This window comes from Sycon ciliatum, chromosome 4 (genome assembly GCF_964019385.1).
Source record: "Sycon ciliatum chromosome 4, ocSycCili1.1, whole genome shotgun sequence".
In the NCBI taxonomy this organism is placed as follows: Eukaryota; Metazoa; Porifera; class Calcarea; order Leucosolenida; family Sycettidae; genus Sycon; species Sycon ciliatum.
Window position 1 is genome coordinate 20,953,009 of NC_088646.1, and position 12,332 is coordinate 20,965,340.

The 12,332-nt window shown below is 46.9% G+C and overlaps 2 protein-coding genes across 2 annotated transcripts in view; one reads left to right on the forward strand and one right to left on the reverse strand.

The window, feature by feature from the left end:
• LOC135813458 (E3 ubiquitin-protein ligase HECTD1-like) overlaps window positions 1-4,836 on the reverse strand; it is a 38,542-nt gene extending 33,706 nt beyond the window's left edge. The window contains exons 1-5 of the mRNA XM_065326551.1: window positions 4,441-4,836; window positions 3,283-3,517; window positions 2,571-2,798; window positions 1,048-1,314; window positions 145-203 (exon numbers count right to left, since the gene is read on the reverse strand). Coding sequence (XP_065182623.1) covers window positions 145-203; window positions 1,048-1,314; window positions 2,571-2,798; window positions 3,283-3,517; window positions 4,441-4,580 — 929 coding nt within the window. The 5' untranslated portion in view covers window positions 4,581-4,836. The remainder of the gene's footprint in view (window positions 1-144; window positions 204-1,047; window positions 1,315-2,570; window positions 2,799-3,282; window positions 3,518-4,440) is intronic.
• A 584-nt stretch (window positions 4,837-5,420) lies between these two features.
• LOC135814963 (REST corepressor 1-like) lies at window positions 5,421-7,550 on the forward strand. Its single transcript, XM_065328168.1, has one exon. It carries the CDS (start codon window positions 5,636-5,638, stop codon window positions 6,878-6,880), a length of 1,245 nt encoding a protein of 414 aa, XP_065184240.1. The 5' UTR covers window positions 5,421-5,635; the 3' UTR covers window positions 6,881-7,550.
• Window positions 7,551-12,332: the final 4,782 nt, after the last annotated feature.

The following is a 12,332-nucleotide window of genomic DNA, read 5'->3' on the forward strand; positions in this document are numbered from 1 at the left end:
GATAGCTAGAAGCAATAGGAACTTTAAAATAGAAAAAATTATCACAACACTGTCTTCAGTGCCATGGCAGAGCGAGTGTGACCAACCCAAGCTGTCAAAAGTGTTCAGAGTCGGTGAATACAGTGTAAGATAAAGCGTGCTCACCTTTCCTCTCCCTTCAGTGCAGCCTCTATTGAATCAATCAAGTCAGAGCGCAGAAGATCCTGTACCAATGAACAGCAAACACAGTAACAATCTATCAGGCCACTAGCACTAACGCGTATGCACTAGGCTTGTGTAGCTGAGACGCTCAAACCACACCTAAATCCAAGCAGTCTCTCTAATACCCGGCGAGGAGGTAAGTTGTAAAAATAATAGCAACGAAAAGAATTGATCTCGAGCTCATGATGCAAAGGATAAATGCACGACGTGTAGCTTCCATAAGGTTTTCCGTGACCATTATACACACAGTGAGGAGTAACTAAACCAGTTGTATAATCAGAAAAGAGGGAGGTCACGAGAGAGAGAGAGGTCACGAGAGAGAGAGAGAGAGAGAGAGAGAGAGAGAGAGAGAGAGAGAGAGAGAGAGAGAGAGAGAGAGAGAGAGAGAGAGAGAGAGAGAGAGAGAGAGAGAGAGAGAGAGAGTGTGTGTGTGTGTGCGTGTGTGTGTGTGTGTGCTTGGAAATGTTTTCAGTAGGATGCGAGAGAAAAGAAAATGAAAAAGCCCTCTTTTCTTTCGTTCTCGCATGTACCACTGAAACACAGTTTAATGGCTGGTTGTAGGCAGCACCGGTTACTTCTCACTATGCGACAAACTTCCACTGGTGATGGTTACGAGATAACGCTATGGAGGCAACTAGTTACTGGTGTTGGCTTGTTATGAGCTCACAATTAGTTCTATTCAAGGCTAATTTCTCCGTCAACAGAACTGCAGTAATCAATTACGACAAGTTCACAAACATTCCACAGCTCTGCTACAGCAAGCAAGTAACACATCGATTTCAATGCTCAAATCAGGTGAAGCCATACGAAAGACCGAAGACCAAAGACATATGGCACGCAGCTTACGTGAGTAATGGATGCCGAAGCCCGGCAGAGAGTGGCCAGAAGGCCAATGGACAGTGAAACAGAGGTGAGAGACTCGGGCTGGCTGGCTGCTTCACTTTCCTTGGAGGAGGACACACTAGTGGACTGTGAGGAACGAGCTGACACGCTATTCAACCTTCTGAGCAGCTCGTTGATCAGGCCACATGCGCTTAACGGCAGTGGGTCGACGTTACGGCGAACATACCGCTCTGCCATTGTGGCAAAACAACGTAGGGCACCGTCCTTGACCTGTACAAGAAAGTAGAACATTCCAGGAAAGAAGAAAATTTGAAACGTATCTGCTTTCGAAAAATATCGACACAAAGGTCAGCACGCGTCTGTGCTCGTCAGGCATACGAGGAGAAACCGCAATTTTTTGTCTCGGAAATACGGACAGCCACTTAGTGTAAGTTCAGAACATGCTACATACCATGTCACATACACATACTCTTTCTCTATTTCACACACACATGCACATGTACACACACACACACACACACACACACGCACATACATACACACACATACATACATGCACACACACACACACACACACACACACACACACACACACATACATGCACACACACACACACACACACACACACACACACACACACGCACACACACACACACGCACACACACACACACACACACACACACACACAAACACACACACACACACACGTGCGTACACACACACACACACACACACACACACATGTGCATGCACACATATACACCATTGGACCATTGGACGCCCATCGTCGAAGGCGATGATAGCGATGCTACAGCAGAAGCCATAGCAGCTTGTGCTGGGATTGCACCATTCAACAACTTGCAAGGCTGAAGAATTGACCGCCACTATTCAGCCTGGTCTACACCACACAGCTATGAAGTGGTTTTTTCTGGCCAGTGAATCCCTACTTTTTGGTCTTTTTTCATTTTTTTTTCCGCACACACATCACACCACATACTCCGGCATGCACTGGCTGTTGGTAACCACCCAGGAGAATGAAAGAAAAGTCAGGAGAAGTCTGAGAAAGAGAAGAAAGACGTGTGTGACCATAATCGTCGGGAATCGAACCCGCAACCTCTCGATTGGAAATCGCTGCACATACCACTGCACCATATGGGACACACGTACACACACACACACGCACACACGCACACACGCACACACGCACACACACACACACACACACACACACACAGTCCCAGCCAAATCAAAACAAAAACTATGGACAGTTGAAAGGGAAGCCCTTTGCTCTCAGCCTGGCTTGATGGCAGCGTCTTCAGAAGCAATATTTAAACGTGTTACTGTACGGTCTGTCTGTAGCACAGCCACAGCCATTAGCCTTCCACATATGCCATCGCCGCAGTCGGTAGCTCTCCCTTGTAATAACTACAGTATCGCTGCGACATCTGCGTGTAACAGTCTTGGCACAAATTCACACAATACACACTCTAGAGCACACCTGCAGCAAGCAATGCGCCGCCCTACCTGCTGATCGGCATGCTGCAGCAGGTCGGATAGCGCCTGGACGACAGTCGGCACCGTGCTGTCGGCGGGGTCTAGGCGCGAGCAGAGGCGCACCACCACCGACATGCAGCTGTGCAGCGTGTCGCGGTGCAGCACGTTGCCGTGGGCACTGATGAACGTCAGTACACACATCAGACCGCCAGCCTCGTACACCGCGCTGTTATCTCGGCTCACCAGCAGTTCCAGAACCTACCAGAAGGACACACCAGAAAAACAAGTATTACAAATAGACAACGGAATTAGAGGACCGAATACCAAGTACTGATACCAAAGGTATGCTATTATTCAAACTTAAACACTAGCGCGGGCACAAAACTCTGATCAAGCTACATGCATTTACTAACAAACGCCATAGCAGTTGGTGGGCAAACTAAAACTTGGCTTGTTTTCTGTATGACCATTGCCTACAGTGAGCCAGGTGTTAGTTCATAGAGCAAGTGCAGTGTAAGCTAACTATTACGTACAACACCCCACTGGACCAGACATACCTGTCCTGTTTAGGGACTTGTTATGAATACACAATGTATTGGTACAAATTTATTGGCAACAGTTGGGGCTGAACAAATACATGCATGGACAAAACGTGGAGGCATCCCTGGTTGAGAGACATAGGGTCTACTGTAGGTACATATCTGTGTGCTGCGATTACACACGCAAGTCCTTGCACCCTTACCTTGACGTTTTGTTCAGCCAGGTCGCGGCTAACGCGCGAACTGACGTCGACCATGTCGAGGCGGGTACACAGCGAAGACACTGCGCCCTCGTGGGCCACCACGCGCCGTGCACAGTCCGCCGACACATCCAGGTAGAACGTGATAGCTCGGGACGTCACCTCCACAATGTTCTCTGGGGCGGTCTCGTCCGTCAGGATGCGGCACAGAGCAGGTAAGAAGGTACGAGGCGGGCACCTGTACAGCAAAATGAATAAACAGCAATACCAACATAATAAGAATCTCAAGTAACACCCCACAAAGTTTGGCAGGCATTTAATTTAGTCAGGTTTTGGTTGAATGGTTTCACGACGAGATTAAATCACCGCTGAACAATGCAGTGCGTGTACTTGATGGAAATATGGATTCAACTGTACAAACAAAAATGATTCACGGTTCGCGTGAGACTCGGCTGGAGGCTGAGTTTTCCGCATCTACAGGAACGCTACCACCCTCTAGGATCAAGGCGCAGATGCAGCTCCTAAGCGGACTGTACGAAAACCACTGCTGAAAATACTCCCGCTTTATTTCTGCATTGACAACTAATTACTTGCATAGTTTCTATGACTGAACTGCTTCCTTCTCCTTTACTCCCCTTACCAGAAGTAGCCACTGACAAATTCTGCAGGGGGGACATTTTGTCGCGGCGGATCAGTGCTTACTGGCTGTGGATATTACGTTGTAGTTCTTTCGGTAATTGTTTTTTGTCTCCGACTAGAATTTTAACGATAATAAAGTGCACTTAAATGGACGAGCCATGGACAAAGCAATTCTCATGCAGACCCCTAACTTCATACTCTATAGCTTCCTCCCCAGGTGGTTGTCGTCAGCAAAAACTACTTGTGTCAAAAGCACTCTCATACACTTACTGCAGACACACTGAAAACTCCCAACACACTACTACATGCACTAACAAATGTAGCACAATGGACACTTCAACGAATTCTATTGCAAGGTGCTTGAATGAATACTAGTACACATGTTGACATCCATGGACATAAATGTAGCTACAGAGTTGGGCAGGCTGGAAATTGGGAAGCTTTCCTATTAGCTCACTGCCAAAGGCAATCAAAGCACATTTCTTTCACAGTATGCAATTCAAGTGGAGGCAAATGTCTTACATTTCAAATACTCTGTCCACGTTATCAGCCATCAGCAGTATCATGCAAAGCTGTTCTAGAGCAATGAGCTGCATGTCGCGCTCATCTCCCTGGCCCATGCTCAGCCATTCCAGCAGTGTTTCCGGGTCAACTTCGGCCATTGTGCCTTAGTTACACAGCCAAGGCAGCTGGCAACACAAAGCACAACAGACCGTCCTCGAACAGACTTCAGGATATTGATGGAGCTCGCATGGAACAGGAGTAGTTCTACAATAGTTCTCAGCATAAAATGAAAAAACGCCAATTCCAGTTGGCTGTTGACCATGAACGAAATGAGTCAGAGGGAAACAACTAATACTTGTTCTGAGCTACTTTCTGCCAGGACCAGAGTCAGCAACATGTCAAACATGGTCAAAAGCCATGGAGATTATCATTGTACACAACTCAAGCAGTGTATTTCTTTGAACATCACAGTCATACTTGCTTTCCGCTGAGTGTGAGAGTGAGATATGCATAGAGGAGTCTACGCATATTCACTGGGCTGCAGCTGCAGTGCAGACAGTTACATCATCGTTCATGATCTAGCTACAAGAGTTTTGTTTGAGTTCTTGTTACTTTCGACAAGGTAGGTGGAAGGAATGCGGGAGTTGTCCCTGATTTTGATGAAAGCTCCTGGAGTTTCTATTCAAATCGATCAAGTCTTCATCGTTTTTGGTGTTCTGCTGTCTGAACTGTAACACAAAATCAGGGAGTAGGAATTTTACGACCCCCTGATACAGGTAGATTTTGTTAATGTTACGTATACGTAATTACGTGTTGTTGTACTCACGTAGCTACGTAGACATCCAGGCCAGGTATGTCGCTGTGTACTACGAGTGTTTATGTACTCAGTGCCACAGTGGTGTACAAGAAACGCTGACTGCTTTCCGTTTTGACTTATTTGGCAATTATTTTGTGACTTTGAGTTTGAGTTCCGGGGAATTCCGTCGACGTAACGTCGTTGTCGTCCTCATTGTGGGTCGACCACACAGCTGTAATTGCGAGTGGGAGTTTCATTTCCTATAAGGCTATACTAGTATAGTTATTTGCTTGTCGAAACGTTCCCTTGCCGGCAAGCCAGCAGTACATAAATACCGGTATACATGATTCCCAACGATTCAGCTTTAACTATTCGGTCAGTGAGAAGAAGATCGTTCTGTTGAGTAATACTGTGAGGATGTTGTACTATACCAGACCCAACTCAAACACTTGGTCCCAGTCTGAGTCAGGCTCGGAGGCAGAAGAGTCCCTTTCGTGCGAGCCAAGTTCACGTGTGGGTGAAGAGTATCAGGCTGAGCTGCCAGCCTTCAGTGGACCTGCACCGGAAGCTGGCTACCGAGAGGATATCAACGAAGTTTGTTGTGGTGGTGGCCCTCTCTGGAAACCTGAACTATGCAGCCTCAGTGAGAAAACTGTGGAAGACTATATTACCAAAGCCAGGACAACCTATTCCTATTCTGCTGACCAAGCCCTTGGGATGCTTCACTGGCACAACTTCAATGTAGAGGCAGCTTTCAGAGATATGGCGAATTTCGTCCCTTTCCCCGATGAAATGGCTGCTACAGAGGACCAGCTAGTGTTCGAGGAGGCATTTGCAATGCACGGCAAATGCTTCCGTAGGATTCACGAGATCATGCCAGAAAAGGACATTGGCTCGCTAATTCGGTATTATTACAACTGGAAGAAGGGACCATCGGCAGTAAGCACACTGGAACGCCGTGCAAGGCGAGCAAGATCCAGCCGTGTTCGGTACTGTGAACTAGTGGAAAGTGGAACAGAGAGTGATGGTAGCTGTATCAGCAACACCGCAGGAGGTCGTTCTCCAGATAGACATGCAGTCAGGGACCAGCAGTCGAGAACATTTGGCCCGCCGCCCCCACCGCCGACGCGTAAACAGACTCGACTGCCGCGCGGCCTTCACCTCGACGCAGCAACGCTCATGGAAGTCGCCACTACACCACGTTCAAACACACATGCCACTGAGCAGCTGAGATCCGACGTGGCTGAAGTTCGGCGCCACATCCAGCGCAGCAAGGAAGAACTCCGTCGCCAGGAGGGTCAGCTATGCTTACCACCGGGTGGCGACGGTGAAGAGCCCCGTCAACAAGACATCCGCAAATCCAACCGATGGTGTGAAGAGGAGGTCGCCATCGCTCTGGAAGCACTTCGCACGCATGGTAAGGACTTCAACGCCATGGCGGCGCTGCTCGAGCACAAGAATGTCCAGCAGTGCCGCAACTTTTATATGAACCACCGGCGTCGGCTGAATCTTGACAGACTCATTGCTGAAGCCGGACAGCCTGATATGTCCTATGCACGACCGAAATCCGTGGAACAGCAGCCGCCTCAGCATTTACCACCACTCTACACAAGTGATGTCACTATGGATGCCGGATGCACTGCGGCGGAATCACTTCAGTGAGTACTGCTGCTTTCTAGTTAGCTCATGTCCTGGTTCTACTCTTTCTGTTTATCAGCGTAGTGGTGGCCAGGATTACTAGACCATCCTGTGGTTATGGGAGAGACAATGTTCTTGTTTCATTCATGATGTCATAATACTGAAGTACCTTACTTCGATGTGTACAACATAGCATGAAACAATAGCTCATGAACATGAATAACATGAATAATATGACTTAATTCTTTAGTGAGACCAATACCAGTGGTCCGTTTACTTGGCTTGATGCCTTTTTATTGTCTTGCTTAGTTAGGACAGTGATCCTAATGTAGTTGTATAAGTTTCCATTAGCTCACCATGACGTGTGGTGGAGGTCTCCATGCATGGATCTGTTGACTTTGACAGCAGGTAACGTTACACTAGCCAACTATCCTATTTTGGTGATTTCGGTATAATACTGTGAGCCCGCAGCTTGGTGTTCAGTTCTTACTGGTTGACCCCAGAGCTCTAGAGTATGGGGTGCATACGGCGTCAATAGCCTAGTATGGCTCTCACTGAGTTTGTGCTGCAAATGGTTTGATGCTGCAGACCTATGGACTTTCAAATATTCAAATATTCGACATGTAGTCAATATCATACTACTCAAGTATTAATTTTATAGATCCTTGGTTGAAGAATAATACATGTGCATGTACTTGCTGAGGAAAGAGTGGGTGCATGGCTTCATTGGCTTCGGCTTGGCACAGATTACACACGTCCTTGTGGAGCGTGGGATCAGGTCGAGCTGCGATGTGAACATGTGATCAGGAGGCACGGACTGTCTGAAGTTTGTGGCACAGACCAGGGAGGCAGAATATGCGTGATGCTATTTGTTGCTACCACTTCGTGCAGGTGACAGTTTTCAGCTATCTTACTTCGAAGTACATTTTTTTGGAGTGCTGCTGCTGTGGTGTAGTCGTACTATACTCTAGCCGTATCCTCTGATGCCTCGCTTTTCCTAGGATGTGGATGACCCTGCTCATCTTAACTGAATCCGATCACATGAGTCAAGTGCGCCCTGCACCACTTCAAATCCCAGTGTTCACACTCGCAGATCTGGGGCTGCACACGCGCCCGGCGTGGCATTGACGGCGTTTGATCGGATTTCATTGAGCAGCACTGTAGGTACATGTAGATAATGTAACCAGTTGAGTACCGTACTGGCAATATATGTTGCCGCGTAACGCAGGGGGGGGGGTGCGGCGTAACGCGCGACCAGGCTAGTGCGACAAATTTTCGTCGAGTTCGTAACGCGCGTCCGGCGGGGTGCGGCGATCTTTTCATTGCAGTTTGCAAAAAAATGATGCGGCAATAGCAAAAAAATGATGCGGCAATAGCAAAAAAGTGATGCGGCAATAGCAAAAAAAAGGACTGCGGCAATATAGAAACCTGTGTAACGGCTCCTGTGCGACTTTGCATGTAACGCCCTGCGTGCGGCAAACATGTGCCAATGTAACGCTTCATGGCCTCACTGCGGCAACATATATTGCCAGTACGGTATACATGTACATTGGAAATGTGAACCAGTAGACAACTAATTTACTTGAGCTGCGCTAATCCTAAAAAGAAATTTGTATCGTTCAGCAAGTTTACATTCATGTTATGTTCATGTTCTACAAGTAGTGTGCGTTCATTATTCAATCTACAAGTCCACTGGCACTGGGTTGTGAAGGGGAGAGAGAACAGTTTGTATTCAACTAACTTGAACGTTACTTCAGTAAACTGTAGACTGTGTAGTCTGTAGACAGTACAGACTGTCAGTAAACTCAGGACAGTAGTCAATAGTTGACCAGGTAGACTCTACAGTCTACTCGTCTCCGGTACTCGGTACTAGGGACCTTTCGCATTTGCTACGAAACGAATGCGAAACGAAAGTTTGATTCGGCTCGTAATCGTTTCGTTGAAAACAGATTTCAGGTTTCGCAAGTCGTCATGCAAATGTGCATGGCAACTACGAATACGGCCGCGGGCGCCGGTAGCTTGGCGTACGGGTTTTTACACGCACACGTGCATGGATCATGGAATCAAGGGAAAAATGTGTACCTTGCAAAACATGTGTACCTACCCAAATAAATGTGTACCTGACGGATTCGGAGCGTGCCACGAATGAAGAGGCTTCCATTCGTAGTCCGCAGTCCAGGGTGCAGAATTGTGACTTTTCGTTCGCCACGAAAGGGCACCAAGGTTTGACATGACCAAATGAAAGAGCAACAGCAGGGCTTTCCAGGCATGTGTCTCTTGATTAGCTGTGTTGGGGCTTTGTTGACCAAATCGCGACAATTGTTTTTCTACGCGTTGCCATGGCAACTGTATCATGAATTTGAATTTTGAGGCTATTGCAAGCATCATAGCGATGTTTGTGAACTGTATTTGAGCCACAGAGGCTGAGGAGACCCAGCATACGAAATTGTACAGAATTTGGATGAAGTATAGGCATGTAGAGAGGAGAGATAGTACTGCACAGTATGAAACAACATGCAACACAATTGTCATGTCATGTACTGTACCTTGCAGTGTGCACCTACAACCACACTATCGCATAACGGATGAGTTCAAAGCAATAATACTAATAATTAAATGTTCTAGAATTACATGTGACCACAAAATACACAAAGGAAACCAGATGAGACGAGTTAATTAATTACGTGTATAAAGACTGATATGAGAAAAACCGTGCCAAGCACACCGGAGTCGGCCTTAGAAGGAGTGCATTTACTTCAACTTTCAAGTGCAAGTCAACGTAATGGTTTACAGCAATGCAGTGGCTGAGTGGCTGAAAATGCCGTGTGTGTGTGTCAGCACCTAAACATAAAGAAATGCGGCATCAACATTGTTTCGAACTAGGGAAATAGTTCCGCAAAATATTAGACAATGCTGATATTTAACCTCTGTGTATATTGTGACCCAAATGCCAGGTATGGTCAACAAAGGGAATGAACTATTTTTAACTGTACTTCCGCAACGGACACGACCACACCAGGGGCATACGAAGGGGTGTTTGGGGTGCCAAAGCACACCCCCCCCCCCCCCAAAAACGAATTCGATCTTGGTTTGCAGCTGGTTCAAGAAAGACCATAACGCGCTGACCATAACTCTACACATCGCATACTGTAGCCATCCCTGTTCGGACTTACTTGTTCTTACTTGCACTCGACTATTTTGTCTGATGATTGGCCATTCTGGAATGGTTAGTACGGTACACAGTGCGGCACATCATCCTTATAATGTGCATCATCCGCCTTGAATGTCTTGTTTTATGCCGTCATGTTCTCCACATGTTTCTCCCATAGGGCGGTGTTCATGATAACAAAATATACCATGTGACGTTCATCCACTGGCCGTAGACGGCTCAATTTGCCGAAGGCAAAGAGCGGAATACACAGACAGAAGAACGAGCAGTTGCGGTTTCGTAACTCTAAGTTTCACGAACTAAATCGATCATCAGACGAAGATTGATACTGACCCTGCCCTGAGAGTACTGCTATGAATGTGGCAAGCCCTGCGGACTAATTGCCATGTGATATGTAGCGCGATATGGAGTATGTTTTGTCACCTGATTCCACGACTCGGAACATCGCGTAATAATGCACAGATAACTAACACTTTCTCACACACTCCATATCCTGCCACATATCACATTATTATTATGAGCATCGCTAGCTACAAGCGAGGGTCCCTGGTTCGAGTCCTGGTGGTGACAGTCAATTTTTTCTTCAGACTCTTCCCGTTTGTCTCTTTCCCTCAAACTAGTGAAGATATTTATTATTATTATTATTATTAAATTTTGAATAGGGCAGTCCCACAGGCCTGGTAATTGTTACACTGGGCTTGCCTCATTCACGGTATAATTTTAGTAGCACTCTCAGGCCCAGGTCAGTATCAATGTTCGTCTGATCGGATTGATTCAGTTCATGAAACTCAGAGTTACGAAACAGCAACTGCACGTTCTTCTGTCTGTGTAATAACAAAATATATAAATATCGGCCGACATGAAAGGACCAAAATGAAGACATGCACTTTTGTGTGGGAACGTCGTGGAAATCACCTTGATCACTATCCTGGCTTCACCTCTGAACACAGTCATCAAGTAGTCCACTGCCTACAGCAGAGAAGAAATCATCCTCAGAGGAATTCGATGAGGCAGTGAGGTCAGCAATGTGCGTCTTTTGTCTGCTTGCTACAATACTAACGAGAGTCTCTGCATAAGTGCATGAACGATAGCAAGACTTATGGGAGTGTACCTCTCTAGCGATCAGATTCGCTGAACTGATTGCTGCCATAATCCTTTGATCTTGTCGTGTGGCAGCAGTGTTCCGCTTCTTGTCTGCTTCCACTGTCACGAGTTGAGATGTCGCCTGCTTGGTTGTACAGCTCGCCAATTTGTTTCAGCGTGCCACAAAACAGGCAGATTTTTTTCTTCTGGTTCAACAACAGGGGCTCGATCTTAGCGATTGATGAGTCCTGTCCGTCGAACTGCGGACTCCTCGGATGCCGTGCAGGCTGCCAGAAAATTTGGCACTTGGCATTGTGTGAATACACTTCAGAGTTCTATTCGTTTCGGGTTCCGGCACAGAGGAGATAGCACCAAGCCGGCCAGCACTCGGCAGGAGCTCATCACTGCAGTTGGTATGGCCAAAATACGTGAACCCATGGCATAGGCGAGGCACACCCGATCGACCAAGAACCTAAAAATACTAAAATGCTAAAATAATACTACAGAGTACCGTCCAGGTATAGATCTACATTTTTACATCTGAAGCGCACCACGTGGCATGCCGGCACTCCAAGTGTGCGAGATTTCAAATTTGAACTTTTGAGTGGGTTTGATGCATGCTCAAACTTACGCTCCGCGAAACTTGTGCATGGATTTGCCCCAAAGAAATTCGTCTCTATCGTGAGAGAGCCCCAGATCTAGAGGCAGTTCTCGACTGTTTTGGGTACCCTAAGGGGTCCTCTTTCAGGCCCCCACATCAAACCTTGGTGCCCCGTCGTGGCGAACGGAAATTTTTTAGGGCTACATTTTGAGCACTTGGACTGCGGACTATCGTGAAAACGAGTTCTCCGCAGGGACTCTGACGAATCCTCGAACCCAGGTGACGAATCAGCATTCGTTTCGTATCCGTACGCGGGGTGCGAAAGGTCCCTACTGTCTGTACTGACTGTACGGCACGGTCAAACCACAATCTACAATAGTATATCCACACGATACATAGCAGGTGCTCAGTATGCACGCACCCAACAAGTAATATTAGTTACATGGGCCCATAGCCTAGCATAATGCAGACTATGGTCGACTCTGTTATAGTATGGTCGTATGGACCGGACATACCCCCAGGTAGCAAAAATAAAAATTTGGTGCGAGAAAGGGGCGCTAGTATTGCACCAAATAATATAAATACGTGTAACGACTAAACCAGAAGGGAAAATGAAGAAAGAG

Coding starts and splice junctions, on each gene's coding strand:
- LOC135814963 (XM_065328168.1), top strand. CDS start 5,636: ATGTTGTACTATACCAGACCCAACTCAAACACTTGGTCCCAGTCTGAG.